The 23,783-nt window shown below is 45.4% G+C and overlaps 1 protein-coding gene, 1 non-coding gene and 1 pseudogene across 2 annotated transcripts in view; 2 read left to right on the top strand and 1 right to left on the bottom strand.

Annotated features, from left to right (window-relative positions):
* Positions 1 to 1,522: 1,522 nt before the first annotated feature.
* LDLR (low density lipoprotein receptor) overlaps positions 1,523 to 23,783 on the top strand; it is a 42,310-nt gene continuing 20,049 nt past the window's right edge. Inside the window, exons 1-4 of the mRNA XM_036240767.1 lie at positions 1,523 to 1,691; positions 14,754 to 14,876; positions 15,530 to 15,652; positions 20,928 to 21,311. Coding sequence (XP_036096660.1) covers positions 1,523 to 1,691; positions 14,754 to 14,876; positions 15,530 to 15,652; positions 20,928 to 21,311 — 799 coding nt within the window. The remainder of the gene's footprint in view (positions 1,692 to 14,753; positions 14,877 to 15,529; positions 15,653 to 20,927; positions 21,312 to 23,783) is intronic.
* On the bottom strand, positions 5,883 to 5,988 carry LOC118616594. Its single transcript, XR_004956590.1, has one exon. It is a non-coding gene; the product is annotated as a U6 spliceosomal RNA (small nuclear RNA).
* Positions 18,447 to 18,778, top strand: LOC118615656 (annotated as a pseudogene).

Raw genomic sequence — 23,783 nt, 5'->3', positions numbered from 1 at the left:
ACACTGAACCTGCCAAGTAAGGGAAGACAGTATTATTTTTCTCCCCTTTCCAGGTTGTGAAAGCTAATTTACTCACCCAAGGTCTGTCTGATTCTGGAGTTGGGACTCTTAACTACCACTCTGCTTATAAATCTCTTCCTCTGTATTAATCACTGTTTTTCTTTCTGAGAGTTCAATTGTCCCCTTCTGCCTCTTTTTTTCTTTCTTTACTTTTTCTTTACTGATTTGAGAGAGAGAGAAGAAGGAAATACAGAGAGAGAGAGAGAGAGAAAGAGAGAGGGAGAGAGAGAGAGAGAAACATTAGTGAGAGAGAACATCTACTGGCCACCTCTTATATGCCCTCCACTGGGGATCTGGCCCACAACCTGGGCATGTACCCTGACCGGGAATCAAACTGGTGACCTCCTGGTGCATGGGTCGATGCTCAACCACTGACCCAAACCAGCAGGGCCATTGGTTGATTCTTGTATGTGCCCTGACCAAGATCGAATCTTCAACCTTGGCGTACCGGGAAGATGCTCTAACCAACTGAGCCACTCAGCCAGGGCTCTGGCTCTTTTCTGCCTTCTCTCATGGGTTTCCTCATCAGCATGCTGACAGCTTAGTGCGCCCTGCCAAGCTCAGTTTGTAAACCCCAGAGAACTCCACTCATTCTTGGGGGAACCCTCCAAGACTGCCAGATGCTTGTGTGAGCCTTTTGGCCAGGGGCCACTGGCAACTGTACAAATCCCAAAAGAGACTTATGATTCTTAAAAGCTGCTCTCCATCAGTCCTCTGTGGTTTGGGCAGTCAGGTTCAACTCTGAAAGCCTGGCATTGTTTTGATCTTTCTCTGGGGAGAGGAAGCGGCCTCCTGTTCATTCATCTCCTCCTTGAAGGATAAATCAATATTCATGTCCAGACTCCAGGTTTTGGGTCAGTTGATTTTAGAGATGTTTTTGCTCACAACTCATCCAAGTGCTGGATCCCACAAGACAAAATCAGTTTTTGGTTATACTTCAGTAAGGAGTTTATTTAAATGCCTCACCGATAACCGTTTCTACTGTGCTTTGGAAGAAACATCTAAAAACTATAAAGGACTAAACTCAGTTAAAATCTACCTACAAATCCTAGACAGGAAAAAGCAAGTAGAGAAAGGAGGGGGGAAATTTTCCTACATCTAGGTTTTCCTTTTGAGGCTGAGGGGAGATTGTCCCTAGCCAATTAGACGTTTTCGAAGGACAGACAGTTAATCTTTGGATACCAAACAGAAACGCAACAATGAGTAGTTGAGGGAAATTTAAAGGCGATCTTTCAGGAGATGCATTTCCAGTTTGGGGAGGCTCAGCTCTTCACCGGCTACCTCAATTCGACAAAGCAAGGATCCTGCCCTGGAACGGCACTGGAATCTCAGTCAGGTCGTCATGGGTTAAGGGGCCCATGTCACACCAGCCGTTCGAAACTCCTCCTCTCGCCGCGAGGTGAAGATATTTGAAAATCACCCCACTGCAAACTCCTCCCCCTATGAGAAACCTCACATTGAAATGCTGCAAATGACTGGGGCCCCGCGTGCAGTCGCTGCCCGGCTGCGCGAAGCCCGGGGTTCCAGCACGGACAGTGCGAACAGGAACAGCAGTTTGGGCCAGGACATTGCTGAAAGCATGAGGCTGTGTTGGTTCCTCGCCGCGCTCCTCGCCGTGGTGGGGGCTGCAGGTAAGGCTCGCTCCAGGCGCCCGCGCGGGGTCGGGGTGAGCCCCCCTAATTCCCGCAGCCGGTTGGTAATTGGGGGGGGGAGGGGTCAACGAAAAATCACTCTAACCTTGAGAGACGTGGGGAAATCGCACAAAGTCCTCTCAAACTGCTGGAGAGAACGCTAAGGGGCGCGAGGGTTTGGGGAGTCCGAGGAAACGGGATGCAGCTTTTCCCACAAGTTCGGTCGAATGGGGATTCCCCTTGTCTCCCTCAGACCCAGGAACGGAATGTCCAGCATTAAGGATGGGGACCCGCTCTCCCAGAGTTATTCTCGGGGCGAGGGTGACCCGGACCTCGGCTTCCCCGCGCCCGTTCGCGGGCAGGAGTTACTGAGGCTGCCAAGTCGGCTTTGTGCTGCCCGAGGTTCTCCGCTGGCTCTCAGAGCCGACGAAGAGCAAGCTACCAGCTACTGCTGGCGCGCTTCTGCGCAAGGCCAACACCCCCATCCCGCCCCCGGCTAGCCCTCGAGCTCTCATTGGGCGATATTCAAACAGGCGAGCCTCTAGTTTCTCCCCTTGACCAATGGAAGGAGCGCGCGGCGCGGGGCGGGGCTGGCGCGGGGCGGGGCTGGCGCAGGGTTCGCGCCGCACCTTGTTCTGGAAGAGGCAGCCGGCGGAGATCCGATCTCTCCTGTCAGCCCTGGGCTCCTATCACAAAGGAGACAACACTCCCCGGACCCCTGCAGCCACCTCCGCGCGAGCATGGACGAGGCGCCGACCGAGCCCCTGGTTTCCTTGGGCAAAGGCCGCGGTTTCCTCCGCGATCTGGGCCCAGGCCTTCATTCCCACTTTGTCTTCGAGGCCGCCCCTCGCTTCGCCCGCCCAGACCTATCACATACGTCTCCCCGGCCCGTTCAGGGCCTCGGTTCCTTCCGAGACTGAAACGTTGCTTCAGAACCGCCCGCCCCTCCTCGGCCAGACGGGAACGGCCATTTGGGGCTGGACAGGGACTGGGAGGGTGCGACACCCGGCGGACCTCTCTTGTTGCCTTGTTTGTTCAGAGGCTCCTAAGTGTGGTTCCGTTGAATTGCTTATCTAATGATTTTTCACTTTAGGAGATTTCAAATTTAAATTTGGACAAGAAGGTAGTTGGCGCAAAGTCCTGAGTGGCTTTAAATGAGCTGCCAGAGGCATTTGACTTTGCCCTGGATAATAAATATGGTCTATGTAGAACCAGCTCAACCCATGAAAGGATTGGGGTTGCCTGATTAACAGGATTGCAGAAAGCGTTTTGTTTTTTTTGTTTTTTTAAATAGGGGAGGGGGTTGGCTTTGATTGGAGAACTTTGAACTCTTGGCATCCCTACTTGTGACACATGGGTTTCTGCTGGGAGGGGAGGAAAGGAGGTGGGTAGCAGCCACATAGCAGAGAACTAGTGGAGTAATTCAGCTACCAGTTGTGAAGAGACACTTGACTAACCTGTACTTCATACACTGATTGACTCCTTCCCGGGGACGAAATAATGGCAGTGAAGTCTTGAGCAAGATGTGTAGCTTTGGTTTTCTCTCCAGCTGGGTGGCTGGGGATCTAATGTGTCCCGGTTCTGAAGGAATCTCTGAGTTCCCTAGACTCCTGACAGCTGACAGCTACTTCTCTCTCTGGTGCAAACATGATGCTGTAGCAGCCCTGTTTGCTCCAGCTTGCTCCTTGGCTGTCTTCAAAGCATTTCAGATGGGGTAGGGGGATTTCTTGTCCGTTTCCTTTGGAAATGAAAGTAGTTGGAGTCTGAACTGCAGGCTTTCACTTAGCCAGATCAATATCCATTAGTTGTCTGATGATGGAGCAAAGATGCAATGGCCACCATAAGGAGAAGGTATGTTAAGACCAACAAACAAAACAGGCAATTCCATAGAATATCACAGAATATATTTACTTGAGGGAAGATTGGATCAGAGTGGAAGAGACAACCCAGCAGTTTTGGGCAAATTATTCTCTGCTAAATATTAGCCTTTTAAATATTAATAATTCAGGTCCTGGATGGTTTGGCTCGGCAGTTAGAGTGTTTGCCTGAAGACCTAAGGATCATAGGTTCAATTCCCCATCAAAGGCATGTACCTGGGTTGCAGGTTTGATCCCTAGCCCCTGTCAGGGTCGTTCTGGAGGCAACTGATTGAAGTGTCTCTCTCACATCTCTCTCTCTCTCTCTCTCTCTCTCTCTCTCTCTCTCTCTCTTCCTCCCTCCCTTCCAGTCTCAATAAGTAAATAAATATTATAACTCAGGTACTAATGATTGACATGACTAAGGGACAAAGAATACAGTAGCACCAGGACCATACATCTTGGTGGTCTATACTATCACCAGTTTGCTATTCATCTCAGTTGTCATTCTGGTCATTACTAACAAAAGTATTTATGGTTAGATCTTAACGAACACAGATACTAGCTAAAAGGATTTGATATGCTTACTAGGAATGGTGAGTTTGGTCAAAGATCACAGCATGAGCCCTGGCTGGTTTGGCTCAGCGGTTAGAGCGTCGGCCTGCGGTCCTGAGAGACCCGGGTTCGGTTCCCGCTAAGGGCACGTACCTCGGTTGCAGTTTGTCCCCGGCCCTGGTCGGTTGTGCGGGTGGCAGCCACTTGATGTGTTCCTTTCGCATCGATGTTTCTCTCTCTCTCTCTGTTCCTCTCTCTCCCTCCCACTCTACCTGAACAAAAAATGGAAAAAAAAAAAGATCACAGCATGAAAGGACACAAAGATGGAGATGGTTTTTGTTCACATCTACATCTAACAGTTGTAGGTAGAGTATCATATATATTAAAGGCACACCCAAACTCAGAGAAAATAGAGCATCCTATTAAGAGTTATTTCTGCTTTAGCAACTTCTTCCAGGGAAACACTGGAAAAAGATAGGGAGAGCTTTTTTTCTTTTTTTAAAAAATGTTTTTATTCCAGGTTCGGTTCCCGCTAAGGGCACGTACCTCGGTTGCAGTTTGTCCCCGGCCCTGGTTGGTCGTGTGGGTGGCAGCCACTCGATGTGTCCCTTCACGTCCATGTTTCTCTCTCTCTCTCTTCCTCTCTCTCCCTCCCGCTCTATCTGAACAAAAAATGGAAAAATGTCCTCGGGTGAGGATAAAAAAAAAAAAAATGTTTTTATTGATTTTAGAGAGAGAAGAAGGGAGAGGGAAAGATAGAAACATTGATGAGAGAGGAACATCAACATCAATTGGCTGACTCCTGCACACTTCCTGCTGGAATTGAGCCCAAACCCAGACATGTGCCCTGACCAAAAATCAACTGGTGACCTCTTGGTACATGATAACGCTCAACCCCTGAGCCACACCAGCCAGGCAGGGAGAGCTTTTTTGAGGGTGCAAACCTTTAAGGTTCCTCCCCTGATAAGATTCAATCTTAGAAGCCTCTGTTGCTTGGTGCTTTGATGGTCCCTTCTCATTCCATGTTAAGCACATTAAAAACATTCACACTTTGCCCAGCTGTCAAGCAAGTGACTGTTTGTTGCTAAGACACTGTGGAAGTAACCAGCAGTGAACATCGACAGGGACAGGCTACTGTTCCCCAAAGTTGCTGGCAACAAAATCTACCTTTGAGATCACTCCTGGGGAAAATACGTTGGCATCTGAGTTTGGAAAAGAGCGCTGGTAAATTGATTTCTCATTCATTTTCAGTTGAGTCTATTAGTTCCAGCCATTTCTTTTTTCCAGGAAATGAGTCTATCTGTAGTTTTGATTTCCCTTCCCACAACTATCTTTAATGTATCGATGTAAGAAATATCCAAACCTGCAGAGAATTTTTTAGTGTATTTGGGCCAAAATGTCAACAGTTGCCGTGAAGCAAAATCTCAATGGACTGAGAAAATGCTGCAAAAAATGGCAGTTTTGCAGTTTGTTCTATACATTAGAATCAAAATAGGAAGCATAAGGAGGGTTACGTGAAATCCATTAGTGATAGTTTAAGGGGGCAGGAGAAAGCAAAGCAGGGACATCTCTGAGATTGGATAAAAGGTAAACTGGATAGACACATACTTCTTTTACATTGGTGGATACAGGATAGTTAACAATTAACATTTACAAAACACAGAGATAGTATTCCGGGAACAAGATAAAAATGAGGGGTTCCATGGTCTCATCCTGTAGCGCAGAGATTGTGCCCTGAGGGATCTGGAAAAGATTACTCTGACTTTTTTTCTTTTCCAAACAAAATATGGAACACTTATGAATTTACCTGTCATCTTTGCTCAGGGGCCATGCTAATCTTCTCTGTATTGTTCCAATTTTGGTATCTGTGCTGCCAAAGCAAGCACACTCTGACTTTTCAAAGATATGTTATCTTAGATGCCAGAAAACAGTAGACAGTCTCACTTAAGGTGAGATTGACCTTTGTCAAGGAAGCTGCAGACTTAGGGTGGACTACCCTCCATGACTCACTTTTAGTTAGGAATTTTTATGTTCAGACCATCCTATGTGGTTACTTTCAGTCTGAGTTTGTGGCCCCTTTTTCGTCCACAAGTAGCATGAGATAGCAAACATTGAAAGCATTTACTACCTCATTCGTGTGCTGGAGAAAAAGCATAAATGTGTATTCTTCTTTTCTGTTTTTTTTTAAATCCTCATCTGAGGACACTTTTTGCATTCATAGAGTTAGAGGGAGAGCGGGAGGAAGAGACAGAGCGAAGAAACATCGATGTGAGAGAGACACATCAACTGGCTGCCACCCACATAACCCCAACCGGGGCCGGGGACAAACTGCAACCGAGGTACGTGCCCTTAGCGGGAACTGAACCCGGGTCTCTCCAGACCACAGGCTGATGCTCTAACCGCTGAGCCAAACCGGCCAGGGCTTCTTTTCTGTTTTGATAACTTTGTTCCTGATTTGTCACTCAGAACAGCAGGGATTTAAAGGCTAGAAAATAGAGATTTCAGGGGTGGGGGTGGGGTGCAGTGCTTATGTAATTTTAGGCATAAGCAGAAGGAGATATGAAAGTGTGTGCTCCCTTTTGCTTTTGCTGAAATTTAAATGAAACTGACATGGGAAACCCAAACCTTGCTTTCACAGTAGGGAGGAAACAAGAAAGATGTACGGTTCCTTTGGGCTATGGTGTTTAAAACTGAACTAGTTCTGTCCCCTTGCTTTGGACAGCCCTGTCTGCTGTGGGGACACCCATCTGATGTGTTGATACTCCCTGTTTGTTTGTTTTTTAATTTTTTTTTTTTTATCCTCACCGAGGACATTTTTGCATCTATCTTCAGATAAAGCAGAAGGAAGAGAGAGAGAGAAACATCGATGTGAGGGAGACACATCAACTGGTTGCCACCCACATGACCCTAACCGGGGCTGGGGACAAATCGCAACTGAGGTACGTGCCCTTAGTGGGAACCGAACCTGGGTCTCTCTGGTCAGCGGGCCGACATTCTAACCACGGAGCAAAACTGGCCAGGGCTGTTTTTCATTAAAAAAATCTATTGATTTTCTTTTTAGAAAGATGAAAGGATAGAAAGAGAGCGATAGACCAATTTTGTTGTTCCATTTATTTATGCATTCGTTGGTTGATTCTTGTATGTGCCCTCATTGAGGATTGAACCCACAACCTTGGGGTATCTGGACGGAGCTCTAACCAACTGAGCTATCAGGCCAGGACAGTGCTCCCTGTTCATCCCCATCAGCAAGACCCTGTGACTTATTTCTCAGCCAACTGCTATCTGGCTGCACCTGTAACAATAAAATCCATCCACTTTTCAAACATTGTCTGGAACTGATGTCCAGCATTTGGATGACCTGCTCTGAAAGAAATAGGTAGTGATGCAGCCTTCCTGTTGGTGGGGTCTTCAGCCATCTGCGGCTAGCATATATTTGGAGAACTGTTACCAGGTAAAGGCTTGATGTCCAGGAAAGGGGCTTATTTATTTATTTTTTTATCTTTATCCCTCTTTAAAGGGCCTTAAAATGTTGTTACTGCCCTGGCCAGTTTGGTTCAACAGTTAGAGCATTGGCCTGCGGTCCAGAGAGACTTGGGTTCGGTTCCCATTAGGGGCACATACCTCGGTTGCAGTTTGTCCCCGGCCCCGGTTGGGGTTGTGTGGGTGGCAACCACTCGATGTGTCTCTCTCACATCGATGTCTCTCTCTCTCTCCCTCCCACTCTATCTGAACAAAAAATGAGAAAATGTCCTCGGGTGAGGATAACAAAAATAATAAAATAAAATAAAAAATAAATAAAACTTAAAAAAAATGTTGTTACTGTTATTTCCAGTGGCACTTTTTGTTTGTAAGATGAGTCCTGTGCAAAGGTTGGGCAGCAGGAGCATTAGTGGTGTGGACAAAAAAGTGTTTCTACAGAAAGTAACTTCACACAGGATGTCCTGATCATAAATTTCTAACTTGGCAGGTCATGGTGGGCATTCACATCTCAGGCATATAACTTCATAAAAGGCTTGTCTTTGCCTTAAGCAAAACCCTGTCCATTGTTTCTGTGCATCTAGGTTAAGACATCTTTGAAATAAGCATAATCAACCTCAAGAAAGTACATAATGTTGTTAACTGTCCTGTAATCCAGTCCCCACCTTGCTTTCTCCACCTTCATGTAGTTTTACTTAGGTTCTCTCCTTAATCTCCAATGCAATGCTGTCAATTCTGTCCAGCATTTGAGATCTTGCTTCCTGGCAACTCTTGTCAGTTTGACTCAAATAAACTCTTACAAAAGCTCATTACAGGGCCCTGGCCCGGTGGCTCAGTTGGTTGAAATGTAGTCCTGTGCACCAAAAGGTTGCGGGTTCAATTCCCAGTCAGGGCACATACCTAGGATGCAAGTTCGATCTCCAGTCCGGGTGCGTATGGGAGGCAACCGATCGATGTTTCTCTTTCACATTGATGTTTCTCTGTCTCTATCTCTCTCTCTCCCTCTTCCTCCTGCTCTAAAATCAATTTTAAAAAAACAACATATCCTTGGGTGAGGATTAAAAAAAAATTCTCTACAGGTTTGGATATTCCTATGTCTACAGTAGTAAGCAAAGCTTGGATTGCAATGGGAGGAGGGGAAGATGGCAGAAGCTCTCCTCCAAGATCCTCATTACGAGTGCCCCTTGCCTGAACTTCCTTTCCAGTTTTTTATGGAGATTCCTCAAATTCCAATTGCTTTTTGCTCACCACATGTGTGTGCCAACAGCAAGTAGAAATGTCATTTCCTGCTTTTGGAGTGGTTACCATTATGATTCAGCTGCCAGTCGTTGGGGTATATATATATATATATATATATATATATATATATATATATATTTTTTTTTATTATTAATTAATTTTTGTTACAGATGTTTCTCCTTTTTTCCCCACTGATTAACCCCTCCTCCTCACTCCCTGCCCTGTCCCCAGTTTGTTGTCCATGTCCACTGTTCATGCACACATGCATATAAGTTCTGTGGTTTATCTCTCCCCCACCACCCCACTCTTCTGGGGATTGTCAGTCTGTACCCCACTTCCACGTCTCTGGGACTACCCCATTCCTCAGACTGTTATGTTCATTATATTCGTTGGGGTATATTGTAGAGGCATCTCTAAAGGAGACATCCTGTTCAGATCAATGGTTGGCAGTTAGCAGTACTGAAGGTAGATCCTAAATTCAATTTACGTCCTTCCCCCTTCACCTTCTCTCTTCTCTTGTTTTTGCCACCTGGGTCTTGTAATTCACCTTACCAAGTGCTGTTGATTCTTGGAAACAGTCCTTGCTTTTCTCCCTCTTTATCACCTCTATCTTCCTCTGGGGGCCCCTCATATCTCTTCTAATCTCACCGGACTGGTTTCCTAATCTTTGGTAGGATCATTGGAATTGAAGACCCAGAGTGTTTGTTTTTTTAAAAATCGGGGTATAATCAAATACTATAAAACGAACAGATATGAAGTGAACAACAGTTCAGTGAAGGTTTTTGTTTTTTTTTAATTGATATTTTTAGAGAGAGAGGAAGCAAGAGGGAGAGAGAGAAAGATCAATCAGTTGCCTCCCGTACTCACCCTGACCAGGGATTGAACCTGCAACCTGGTATGTGCCCTGACCAGGAATCCAACCAGAGACCTTTCTGTGTATGGAACAACACCCAACCAAATGAGCCACGCCGGCCAGGGCCAGTAAGTTTTCATGAACGTCTGTTTCCACGTAATCACCTCCCATTTGGATATAGACTATTTCTAGCCTCCCAGAGAATTTTCTTGTGCCCCTTTCTCTAATTTAATTACCACCCACACATACCAGAAGCAACCCCTAATCTGAGTTCTACTTTAGATTAGTTTTGCCTGAACTAGAACTTCACAGAAATGCAAACAGAATACGTACCCTTGAACAGAATGTCAGACACAATGTTCAGCAAGTTGTGTGTTAATACATTTATTAGCTATTTGTCCCCCCACCCCACCCTTTTTTTAAAAATCCTCACCCGAGGATATTTTTCTGTTGATTTTCAGATATAGTGGGAGGGAGGGTGGGAGAGAAAGAGATACAGAGAGAGAAACACCAATGAGAGCGACACATTGATTTGTTGCCTCCTGCATGACCCTGACCAGGGCTGGGGATTGAACCACGTCTGAGGTACATACCCTTGACCGGAATCGAACACAAAGCTCTTTGGTCCATGGATCAACATTCTAACTGCTGAGCCAAACTGGCCAGTGCTATTTGTCCCCTGTTTAAAATATATATATATATATATATATATATATATATATATATATATTTTTTTTTTTTTGATTGATTTTTTTTTAGAGAAGAAGGGAGAAAGAAGGAGAGAGAAACATCTATCTACTGCCTCCTGCACACCCCGTAGCAGGGATTGAGCCCACAACCCAGATATGTGCCCTAACTGGGAATTGAACCAATGACATGGGACAATCATGCCTAACCAACTGAGCCACACCAGCCAGGGCTATTTGTCTCTTTTTTATTCCAAAGTCCTGTCCCATTGGATGAACACATCAACTGCCTGTTTTTGAGCTGAGTTTATTACGTCAGTTTCTGGGAAGAGCTCTATTTTTGTTCTGATCTTTAATCTTCACAACATTCTCTTGAAAATAAGGACTGATCTTCTCTCCCATTTTATAGGTGAGGAAACTAAGGCCCAGGAGGATTAAGTCAGTTGCCCAAATCAGTCTAGTTAAATGGCCTGAAAGCCATTCACACCAAGGCCTGTCTAACCAACTCACTACACTACCTCTCAGTGAATCTGCACCAAAGTTCTGGGGGAACCATTGAAGTAGACATGAAAAAATGAATCTCTTTGCCAGGAAAGTCAAATCAGATTTCTCTCTCTGTCCAGGCATATTTGAGAACTCAAATACATATGTACATACATAAGTAAACAAGTAAAAAGTAAGTGAAATAAGTTATCATTCAAAAATAACTTTTAGCCCTGGCTGGTTTGGCTCAGCTGTTAGAGCGTCAGACTGTGGTCCAGAGAGACCCGGGTTCGGTTTCCACTAAGGGCACGAACCTCGGTTGCAGTTTGGCCTCGGCCCTGGTTGGGTCATGTGGGTGGCAGCCACTCGATGTGTCCATTTCACATGGATGTTTCTCTCTCTCTCTCTCTCTCTCTCCCTCTCTCTCCTTCCCACTCTATCTGAACAAAAAATGGAAAAATGTCCTCGGGTGAGGAAAAAAATAAAAAATAAAAAAATAACTTTTAGCCCTGGCGGATTTGGCTCAGTGATTGCAGCATCAGCCCAAGAACCAAGGAGTTGCGGGTTTGAGTCCAGTCAAGGGCACGTACCTCAGTTGCAGTTTGGTCCCTGGCCCTGGCTGAGGTCGTGCAGGGGGCAACCAATTAATGTGTCTCTCTCACATCCATGTTTTTTTCTCTCTCTCGCTCTGTCTGAGGATAAATGGGAAAAAAGTATCCTCAGGTGAGGATTTAAAAAATAAGTAAATAGCCAGGCCAGTGTGGCGCAGTGGATTGAGCAATTTCTCAGGGACTGAGAGGTCCCAGTTCAATTCCTGATCAGGGCACATGCCCAGTTTACAGGCTCGATCCCCAGTGGTGGGCGTGCTGATCAATGTTTCTATCTCTCCCTAAAAAATCAATTAAAGCCCTGGCCGTTTTGGCTCAGTGGCTGGAGCGTTGGCCTATGGTCTGGAGAGACCCGGGTTCGGTTCCCGCTAAGGGCATGTACCTCGGTTGCAGTTTGTCCCCGGCCCTGGTTGGGTCGTGCCGGTGGCGACCACTCGATGTGTCCCTTTCACGTCGATGTTTCTCTCTCTCTCTCTCTCTCTCTCTCTCTCTCCCCCTCCCACTCTATCGGAACAAAAAAAGGAAAGATGTCCTCGGGTGAGGATAAAAAAAAAAAAATCAATTAAAAAAATCATTAAAATAAATAAATAACTTTTAGCCCTGGCCAGTTTGGCTCAGCAGTTAGAGCAACTGCCCACAGACCAGAGAGTCTCGGGTTTGATTCCCTGTCAAGGGCACATACCTCAGTTGTGGGTTCATTCCCTGGCCCCAGTCAGGATTGTGCAGGAGGCAGCTAATTGATGTGTCTCTCACATTGATCTCTTTCTCTCTCTCTCTCTCTTTCCCTCCTTCTCACTCTAAGAAAATCAATGAAAAAAAAAGTATCCTCGCACGAGGATTAACAATAACAACAAAAGAAAATAAAAATAACTTTTACAAAGAAAAGCAACTCAAATGTTTAATTGTATTCCACAGATTCCAGAGCAGTGAAAGGTGATCTTTTTGCAATATTCCCCAAAAGTCCTACAAATCTGGGCGGGGGGGAGTGAAGAGATAAACCACAGAACTTACATGCATGTATGCATAACCAATGGACGTAGACAACAATGCTGGGGACGGGGTGGGGTGGAGGGTGGGGATTGGGAGCAGGGTGTCAATGAGGGAAAAAGGAGAAACATCTGTAACAGAAAAAAACTTAATTAAAAAAAAAAAAAGAAGTCCTACAAATGCAGAACACTCCTTGACAGCTGGAATCAGGTTATGGACAATCATAACCCCTCTTACCTTTCCTAAAATCTTATGACTGTAGAAAAGCCTGTTTGCCTCTTGTATAAATATAATACACCCTGGATGGTGGAGTAGTTTCCCGAAGGAAGCCGGAGGAGAGTAATCAAGTATAGCAGTGTCCCATTCTCCAAGAAGGTGGTTTTCAAACCGGTGGGCGTTTAAAGAGAAGATCAAGGGAAAAAGAAACATCTAAAATATAAAAAGACTATATGACACAGCTTGTAAGATCTTTTTTTTTTTTCTGATTGATTTTAGACAGAGAAAGGGAGAGGGAGAACGAGAAACTGATTTTGTTTTTCCACTTATTTATGCATTCATTGGACCTGGATCGCACCCACAACCTTGGTGTATCAGGACAATGCTCTAACCAACTGAGCTACCCGGCCAGGGCCAAGATCTTGATCCTTCCTCTTCAAGGCCCAGAATGAAGAAGGAAGGGCTTCTCTCAGGGACAGGCAGAATCATTAGTATTCACTCTCTCTAGTTCTTTTTGTTTGGGGTTCTCCAAAAAATGGCATAAGTTTCTGGAAATGTGATTTCTGCTTCAAGTATGATGTATGTATAAATTACCTTTGTGCAAAATGAGCTAATGGCCCTGGCCGGTTTGGCTCAGCGGTTGGAGTGTCGGCCTGCGGTACAGAGAGACCCAGGTTCAGTTCCCGCTAAGGGCATGTACCTCGGTTGCAGTTTGTCCCCGGCCCTGGTTGGTTGTGCGGGTGGCAGCCCCTCGATGCGTCCCTTCACATCGATGTTTCTCTCTCTCTCTCTTCCTTTCTCTCCCTCCCGCTCTATCTGAACAAAAAATGGAAAAGTGTCCTCGGGTGAGGATTAAAAAAAAGAGCTAATGGCTATATTTTGTATAAATCATTAAACGATTTTTTTGGTTATAGGTAATGCTCAAAATCAATTGATAAAAGGAAAAGCCTTCTTAATCTTCTTACAAGAATAATAAAACATAAGTAATTTAGCCATCAATCAAAACTTATACTTTACATAGTTTGCCTATAAAACATCTGACTCATGAGGAAAATCCTGCTAGCGCTTTTATTGTTTTTGTCTTATTTCCTTATTTATTCAATATAAAGCATGTTGAGATAAGCCAGATCCGAAATTTTATTGGCCTCATTGTTTTAGTTTATGTAGGAAATCAAAGTTTATATTTTGAGCTTAAAAGATTATTATCAGGTAATTACCAACCAATAAAAGCTGGCTTTGATTCTAGTTTACACATAGCAATACATTCTTAATTAAAGTATAATTTCCAAAATGAAATCAGTCGATATAATTTTAATCTTTCCAAAGTGCAGAAATCATGTATTTTAGGAAATTTCCCAAACACTTTGTCTTTATTTTTATTTAAAACTCCGAGTACTTTTTATTGATTGATTGATTTTGAGAGAGAGAGAGAGAGATTGACTTGCTGTTCCACTTATTTATGTATTCATTGGTTGGTTCTTATATGTGCCCTGACCCAGGGTTGCACTCACAACCTTGGCGTATCAGGACGATGTTCTAACCAGATGAGCTACCCAGCCAGGGCCCAAGTCGTTTTTTTTTTCTAGGAAAAGTTTTCTCTTATTACACCTAAGGCTACTGTTTCTGTTCCATTTGTTTTTACTGCTGGATCTCTGCACTCTGGCCTCTGCATTAATCATTTATCATAATTTTTCTTTCTTTTTCTGCTCAAGTTTTAGTGGTTTTGCAGTGTCGATTTTTGTCATTACTGTTTCCAATACAGGTTTATAATATGCTAAATAATTTTCTTTATTAATATGCATGAAAGTTCTAATATTTTCTTCCCAGATCCCAGTGAATTTGTACATAGAACTAAAAACACCATTATGTCAAAGTCTTACACACTATCGACAAGTCTCACCTTTGGGTGTGTTTTTTGCATCCTCCGCTATACTTTTGGTTCATGAAACCTAATTTGTTGTGCATGTTTCATTTCCTGGGAACTAGACTGTTATGATAGGATTATATTTCTGGTTGTTCAGTTGGCAGGGGACAGACATCGGTAGTGTGGTCAGTTTCTGATCCTGGCATTGAACCTTTCTTCCCCTTTTCTTCTCTCTCAGTGGAAGAAAAATGCGAGAGAAGCGATTTCCAGTGCCATGATGGGCAATGCATCTCCTACAAGTGGGTTTGTGACGGGGTTGCCGAGTGCCAGGACGGCTCTGATGAGTCCCAGGAGACGTGCAGTGAGTCCCCTCTGGGTGTGACATGTATCCCAACCCTTTCTGATGATAGTGGGTGACAGATGAGGTGGATTTCTGCTATTAGACTGATATGTTCAACCATGAATTGAGAGATGGGGAACAAAGATGTTATTAGAAATTCCCTTGAACACGTCTTTTTTTTTTTTTTTTAATTTTTTTTTCTTTATTGATTTTTACAGAGAGAGGAAGGGAGGGGGAGAGAGATAGAAACATCAATGAGAGAGAACACCGATTGGCTGCCTCCTGCATGCCCCCCAGTGGGGATCGGGCCCACAACCTGGGCATGTGCCCTGACTGGGAATCAAACTGGTGACCTCTTGGTGCAGGGTCGACGCTCAACCACTGAGACACACCAGCTGGGCTTGAACAGATCTTTAAACAAACATTTTTGAGGTGAAATTGACAAAAACAAAATTAATCATTTTAAAAGGAACAATCCAGCAGCATTTAGTACATTTACAATGTTATGCAATCACCACCTGCCTCTCATTCCAAAACCTAGCATCTGATTTTTAACAAGCTCAATTACATTTTGCCCCAGAAAGGCAGAATTGGGCTCTTCCTGGCACAGCCAGGACTGGTGAAGCAGATTGGCTTTCCCTTGGAGTTAAGACTCAATCCTGTTTCTCCCACAGTGTCTGTCACCTGCAAGTCGGAGGACTTCAGCTGTGGGGGTCGTGTGAACCGCTGTATTCCTGGGTTCTGGAGATGTGACGGCCAGGTGGACTGTGAGAATGGCTCGGATGAGCAAGGCTGCTGTAAGTGTGGCTTCTCGCTGGCAGCCCACATGCCATGGTATCCATGCGGTCCGACTGGGTTCTGGTCTGCTGTTAGAATTTGCTCCCCAGGCAGTCCTGCCAGAAGTGTACATCAGCTGCTCTTCAATGGGGTCCACCTCCTGGGGGCTCATACCAAGCCCCCTCCCACCCATTGAAACCCACCTTGACTAGAAGGCATTGCAGCAGGTAGTTATGGTGCCCTCTTAGGGTTATCAGCACACTCAGTGAGGTTGTTGATGCTGAGTGTCCGCCACATGGCACGAGCTTCAGTCAGGCAGCCACTGTGACCACCGTCAGCCACCCCAGGAGGCTAAGCACACAGTAGGTACTCACCCACCAAGACTTGCTCATCCACCCTGGCTGGTTTGACTCAGCGAGTAGAGCATGGGTCCATGGACTGGAGGGTCTTGGGTTTGATTCCCAGTCAAGGGCATGTACCTGGGTTGCTTGTATTGTCTGTTTTGTCTCACATTTGTATTTGTTTTCTTGCAGAGCCCATTAGTGATCTAATTTCTAACTGGTATTCATAACCTTACTCCAAATATAATGTTCACCACTTACATATCCCCCGACTTTGCCTAAGAGAAGGTGTGCAGAAGGCAACCGATTGATGTGTCTCTCTCACATCTATACCCCCCACCCCTTTCCACTCTCTCTGAAAAAAAATCAATGGAAAAATATCCTCAGGTGAGAATTAACAACAATAATAAAGACTCACAATCGATGTTCTCTCTCATCGATGTTTCCATCTCTCTCTCTCTCCCTTCCTCTCTCTCTCAAATCTATAAAGGAAAAAAAAAAGACTCACTCATCCAACTAACCACTAAGAAGAGGAAAGCTTCACCAAGCTGAAGCTTCTGCAAAGAAATAGGCCAAAAGTCCTGGAGAGGATTTCACTCTGGAGCTGGGTGCCTGTCTTAGCTCTTTGATTTTTGTGTTATTGTTGTTGTTTTTTCACTTGTATATATATATATTTTTAATTTATTTTTCAAAAATAAAATAACTGCCCTGGCTGGTGTGGCTCAGTTGGTTGAGGGTCATTTCATGCACAAAGAGGTCACCTATTCAATTCCTGGTCAGAGCATGTGCCTGGGATGTGGGTTTGTTTCCCAGTAAGGGGCGTGCAGGAGACAGCTGATAGATGTTTCTCTTTCATCGATATTTCTCTCTCTCTCTCTCTCTCCCTCTCTCCCTCTCCCTCTCTCTAAAAAAAAAATCAGTAAAACATTTTTTAAAGTAAAAAACAAAATAACTGGGAAACAATTGAATAACTAAGATTACATTAAAATTTCAAATTCACAAAATATAAAAATTCTTAAGAGATTTTTTTCCTAAGATTTTTGTTTTATTATTATTTTTTAAAAAATTTTCTTTATTGATTTTTAGAAAGAGAGAGGGAGAGGGAGAGAGAGATAGAAACATCAATGATTGAGCCCTAGCCAGTTTGGCTCAGCGGTTAGAGCTTTGACCTGCGGTCTGGAGAGACCCAGGTTCGGTTCCCACTAAGAGCATGTACCTCGGTTGCAGTTTGTCCCCGGCCCTGGTTGGGTCGTGTGGGTGGCAACCACTCGATGTGTCCCTTTCACATCGATGTTTCTCTCTCTCTCTCTCTTCCCCACTCTATCTGAACAAAATATCGAAAAATGTCCTCGGGTGAGGATAAAAAAAAAAAAGAAAGAAAGAAACATCCATGATAGAGAACATCAATTGGCTGCCTCCTGCATGCCCCCCACTGGGGATCAGGCCCACAACCTGGGCATGTGCCCTGACCAGGAATCGAACCAGCAACCTCTTGGTGCATGGGTCGATGCTCAACCACTGAACCACACTGATTGGGTGATTTCCTAAGGTTTTTAAATTGATTTTTAGAGAGAGGAAGGGAGAGGAAGAGAGAGAGAAACTGATGTGAGAGAGAAGCATCCATCAGCTGCCTCCTGCACGCCCCCTACTGGGAATCAAACCAGCAACCTTTCAATGCACAGGACAATGCCCAACCAACTGGCCACACCAGCCAGGGCCTAAGAGATTAAAAAAAATTTTTTTTGTTTAATATGTTTTTATTGATTTTCAGAGAACGGAAGGAAAAGAGAGAGAGAAATATAGATCGCTTGCCTCCCGCACACACCCCAACCAGGGAACCAGGGACCAAACCTGCAACTTGGGCATGTTCCCTAACCAGTAATCAAACTGGCAACCCTTTGGTCACAAGATGACACTCAACCAACTGAGCCACATGGGCCAGGGCTTAAGAGCTTTTTTTAAAAATGTGTTAACTTACATTTACCTTACAAATACACAACTGCCCTGGCTGGTTTTGCTCAGTGGTTAGAGTGTTGGCCCACGGACCAAAAAGTCGAGGGTTCGATTCCAGTCAAGGGTACATACCTCGGTTGTGGTTCGACCCCCAACCCTGGTTGGGGTCGTGCGGGAGGCAACCAGTTGATGTGTCTCTCTCACATTGATGTTTCTCTCTCTCTCTCTCCCACCCTCCCTCCCTCCTACTCTATCTGAAAAAAATCAATGGAAAAATATCCTTGGGTGAGGACTAAAAAAATAAATACACAACTAACTTTCATTAGTGGTCATCTGATGAAATGACTTCTTGGGGAATATTTAAAAATAAAATGGATAGGTGCTCTTTTCCAGGCATTCTTTTTAATTTTCCTTCCAGTTTCACTGAGATATAATTAACATAAAAGATTGTGAAAGTGTAGGCTCTAGAAGTGCTGGTGGCCGCAGATGCAACTTTGGAGGTGGCCATGGCACTGGGATGATGAACACCCCTCTCGGCTTCGAGTCATTCTTGCTGTTAGAAATTGAGATCACCATTAACAGGGGAACCAAAATACCCAGTGCCTGTGTGTTCACCATCAACGAAGATCATACATAGGAAACATTATTAAATCAGAGCTGTTGAAGGACCCATAGGTACAGTTTGCTGGCTACAAAGTCCCCTACCTTGGGGCACAAAATCATCATCCAGATGCAGACCACACCAGATGGCAGCCCCAAGAGGCCTTCACCAGTGCCTTCACAGACCTCACCAGCAAGCTCTTCCTGCTGGAAGAGTGATTGCAGATAGCCATCAAAGACAAGCAAAAAGGAACTGAAAATACAAAAAAAAAGAAGGGTCCTAGCCAGTTTGGCTCAACGGTTAGAGCGTCGGCCTGTGGTCCAGAGAGACCCGGGTTTGGTTCCCGCTAAGGGCATGTACCTTGGTTGCAGTTTGTCCCCGGCCCTGGTTGGGTCGTGCAGGTGGCAACCACTCGATGTGTCCCTTTCACATCAATGTTTCTCTCTCTCTCTCTCTCTCTCTCCCTCCCTCTTCTCTCTCTCCCTCCCTCTCCCTCCCACTATCTGAACAAAAAAAAGAAAGAAAGAAAAAATATCCTCGGGTGAGGATTAAAAAAAAAAAAGAAGGAACTGAATAGTAGGCTGGAAAGGGTCTTGCTTGGCCAGTTCTCATCCTGCACCGGGCCCTTCTCTAGGCACAAGTGGAAGAGAGCAGCTTGTCCCAGTTGTGGACCTCCTTAGAGATATCCTGGAGAGTCCCTCACCCCCAACACTGATGTGTCTTGTGCACAGATTCTGTATCACTTCCTAATAAAATGTGGCAGGAAAAGACCCAGATGTGAGCTGAAGCAGAGGTGACATCACAGCAAATGTATTGTCAGATTCAGTGGAGGTGGATTACGTGTCTCAAGGACACTCAGGGGCCACATTTCAGAGTGGATTGGCCCAGAGACCCAGATTTCTATCTGCGTGTGGCAGGAACAAACTCATTCTGGACCAACAACGGGGAGCTGGGGGTCTGTGGGGCAGGCGGTCTTGAGTAGAAGGGAACTGCAAACCTGTGAACTTCATGAGTCTCTGCTGTAGAAGCTTTAGCCGCCAGGTCAGTCTGTCTTACTCAATGTAGCAATACCAGATGGGCTCACAAACAGCTTTCCCAGGTTATATAGTAGAGAGTTTAATAAAAATACCCACCGATTAAAACAAACAACAAGCCCTGGCCAGTTTGGCTCAGCGGTTGGAGCGTCGGCCTGCGGTCGGAGAGACCCGGGTTTGGTTCCCGAAAACGGCACGTACCTCGGTTGCGGTTTGTCCCCAGCCCTGGTTGGGTCGTGCGGGTGGCGACCACTCGATGTGTCCCTTTCACATTGATGTTTCTCTCTCTCCCACTCTATCTGAACAAAAAATGGAAAAAATGTCCTCGGGTGAGGATTAAAAACAAAAAACAAACAACAAAACAATGTGAAGGTTTAAAGAGTAAGACTTGAGATGTGATGATTTGATACATGTACATATCTGACTTCTGTAATAGCAGGTTTCTCCTCCATGGACTCAACCACTGCAGACTGAAAATATTGGGGGCGGGGGGATTCCAGAAAACTTGAATTTGCCACGTGCTGAGAACTATCCTGAATTTATGCAAATGAAGTGATGTGTAAGCATAACCTGTTGTGGCCTATATACAAATACAGGTTATAAGCAAATATAGGTTTTATGCAAATACAGTGATACCTCGGTTCTCGAACGCCTCGGTTTTCGACCAAATCGGTATTCGACCAGATTCGAGAAATTTTGTCTCGGAATCCGAACAAATATTTGGAACTCGAACTTCCGAGATGAGCCGAGTTGAGCAGAGTTGAGCCGAATGGCCTTCATTCGGCCCAGCGCGCCTTGCTTGCGTCATCAGTGTGAGTGCAGAGAGAGAGTCACGCTTTGTGGAGTCACGCTTTCCTATTGGGTTTCATTGCTTCGGTTCTCGACCGTCCTCCTGGAACGAATTATGTTCGAGAACCGAGGTATCACTGTACAAATATGTAAGGGACTTGATTGAGCATTCTTAGATTTTGGTACCTGCAGTTTCTGGAAACAATCCCCCTGCCCCCCATACCCAGAGATAATTATATTGTGAAATAATTACTACAGTAGGGTTTCTTACCATCTGGGAGCCTTTTAATAATAACAGCAGCAAACCCTTCATTAGCACTTCCTGTGTGCCAGCCCAACCTGAGCTTTCCTCGCCAGTCCTCATAATAAAGCCCGGAGGCACCGAGGGCACCCAGGATCCAGGTGGGGATTCTGAGGTTCCCAGCCTAAGACCCCTGCCCGCTATCCCTCACCTCTCCAGGGTCCACATTATGCGGTCTGGCGTCTCCCCTCTTAGTGTCCCCATCTGTGGAATGGGCTTGCGTTGGGAGGCAGGGGTTCCAGGCGACCGGTCTTCATCTCCCATCCATCCCCGCAGCCCCCAAGACCTGTTCCCCGGAGGAGTTCAGCTGCCATGACGGGAAGTGCATCGCCCCTGAGTTCGTCTGCGACGCGGACCGGGACTGCCTGGACGGCTCGGACGAGGCCGCCTGCCCGGCGCCCACCTGCGGCCCCGCCCACTTCCAGTGCAACAGCTCCGTCTGCGTCCCCGAGCTGTGGGCCTGCGACGGCGACCCCGACTGCGACGATGGCTCCGATGAGTGGCCGCAGCACTGCGGGGGCCGCAACACGTCCGCCAAGCACGGGGCCCACCCCTGCTCGGCCCTGGAGTTCCTCTGCCGCAGCGGGGAGTGCATCCACCCGAGCTGGCGCTGCGACGGCAGCCCTGACTGCAGGGACAAGTCTGACGAGGAGAACTGCGGTAAGGGCGCTGAGGGCGCCTGCCCGCACCTGTCCCCCTGCTCCCCACGTGGGGGACTAGTGGTGCCTTTAATGTGGTTAAATCATTTGCCTAGTTTTTGAGAGGGGAGTAAACCACAGCTGCAGTATTGTTTTGGTTCAAAAAGAATCCTGGGCTCCAGGTCTAGCTAGCGGCATGGGGCTGTGTGACCCTTGGCCCAGGACTCAACCTCACTGCTCGGTGGTGTCCTCCCCTGTACAATGGAGCAATAGCATTTGCCTTGGCAGGCTGGGATTAGAGTCCATTGCCACCCAAGAGAACTTTCTGTGATGTTGGAGGTGACCCATGTCTGCTGCCCAGGGCAGTAGCCACTAGCCAACGTGGATAGTACGACTGAACAGGATTTTTATTTCATTTTAATTAATTGAAAGGTAAATAGTTACACATGGTTAGTGGCTCCTGTGTTGGAGACAGTGCAGATACCGGCCCTGGCTCTGGCCCTGTGCCAGTGCTGCTTGAACCCACAGGCCGCTGTTTCGAGGCTGGCCTCAATATGGAGTCACTGGAAATCCAGAAGGTATTTTCCTCTTTTCGTGTCATTTTTCACAGAGTTGTAATCGTCCTGTAGATGTAACTAGATTTTTGAAACATCATGTTTCAAAAACAATGCATGACGTTATATATGGTCTGTTCTGAAACTGAACACAAACTCACTGTTCTGAAACTGAACACAAACTCACTTCATCGCCATCACTTGTGAGCAGGCTTCCCCCACTCTTCACAGAGGCACAGAAAGGTCGCACAGTCTTCTGAGAACACATACCTGAGAAAACTAAAAATCCCATTCTCTTATCATTTTAACTGTCATCCAAGTTTATGCTTCGCTAAAGTTCCCTTTGGTTATGTTTTTTTTTTTTTTTTTTCCTTGATGCAAAGATATACAGATGGGTTCCAAATAGGATCATTTCCCTTTTTACATATATCAGCACAGAGCAAATATCCACTTGAACATAACAGAGCTCCCAAAATTTGAATGTATATTTTTAAAGATGGAAAAGGGATCATTCTGCTCACAGATTTTATTATCTCTTCTTACTGACATCCTGAAATCAAATTGTTTTTTGTTTTTTTTATCCTCACCCGAGGACACGTTTTCATTCTTTGTTCAGATAGAGCAGGAGGGAGAGAGAGAGAGAAACATCGATGTGAAAGAGACACATCGAGTGGCTGCCACCCGCACAACCAACCAGGGCCGGGGACAAACTGCAACCGAGGTACATGCCCTTAGCGGGAACTGAACCCAGGTCTCTCTGGACCGCAGGCTGACGCTCTAACCGCTGAGCCAAACCGGCCAGGGTCTGAAATCAAATTTTTTATTTGTGTACATTTTTTATTGTAAAATATAGCCCACAGGAAAGTGCATAAAACATAAACATATAGCTTAATGACAGCATAAAGCAAATCCTGGGTGAGGTCAAGGTCTGGACCATGGCTGGGAGTACCCTAGTCCAGTCACCACGAGCATCCTCCAAGTTTTCATTATAATGTATTTTTTCACATGGCATCACACCATCAACATTTCTCATGTTTGAGTCTTAGTCGTTTGAACAGCTCCATTGTACTCAGTGGTATTGATCTGATTTATCACAATTTTCTTGGCCTACCTCTGTCCAAATGGGGACCTTATCATTGCTTTTCTGCTGAGACTGGCTCGCTGGGTCTGTAGTTTTTTTAATGAATAATGTGATCTAAAAAATGCATATAGCCCGGGCCGGTTTGGCTCAGCGGTTACAGCGTTGGCCTGCGGTCTGGAGAGACCCGGGTTCAGTTCCCACTAAGGGCACGTACCTCGGTTGCAGTTTGTCCCCGGCCCTGGTTGGGTCGTGTGGGTAGCGACCACTCGATGTGTCCCTTTCACATCGATGTTTCTCTCTCTCTCTCTCTCTCTCTCTCTCTCCCCCTCCCACTCTATCTGAACAAAATATCGAAAAATGTCCTCGGGTGAGGATAAAAAAAAATAAAATAAAAAAATAAAAAATAAAAAATGCATATAAAGCAAAACGGGAGAGAATTCTAGGAAAACCTTAATTGTGGTGGGATATTTGGGTTCAGGGTGCTTTTCTCTCCTTTCTAATTTTCCAAACTTTGCTTTGTTACTTTAGTGATAATTTTTCATGATTCTTCTAAATTAACGGAAAGAGTACTTATTTCCATAAAAGAAAGAAAATCTTCTAAAATCTACATTGGGCCCAGCCGGTGTGGCTCAGTAGTTGAGCATTGACCCATGCACCAAGAGCTCGCCGGTTCAATTCCCAATCAGGACACATGCCTAGGTTGTGGGCCCGATCCCCAATGGGGGGCATGCAGGAGGTGGCCAATTGATGTTCTCTCTCACCGATGTTTCTATCTCTCTCTCCTTCTCCCTTGCTCTCTCTCTAAAATCAATAAAGAAAAAAAATTTTTTAAAATAAATAAATAGCCCTGGCAGGTTTT

The sequence above is a fragment of the Molossus molossus genome, unplaced genomic scaffold (genome assembly GCF_014108415.1).
Source record: "Molossus molossus isolate mMolMol1 unplaced genomic scaffold, mMolMol1.p scaffold_m16_p_4, whole genome shotgun sequence".
Taxonomy (NCBI): domain Eukaryota; kingdom Metazoa; phylum Chordata; class Mammalia; order Chiroptera; family Molossidae; genus Molossus; species Molossus molossus.
Note: the sequence above shows the minus strand (reverse complement) of the source record. Positions and strands in the feature narration are given on the sequence as shown.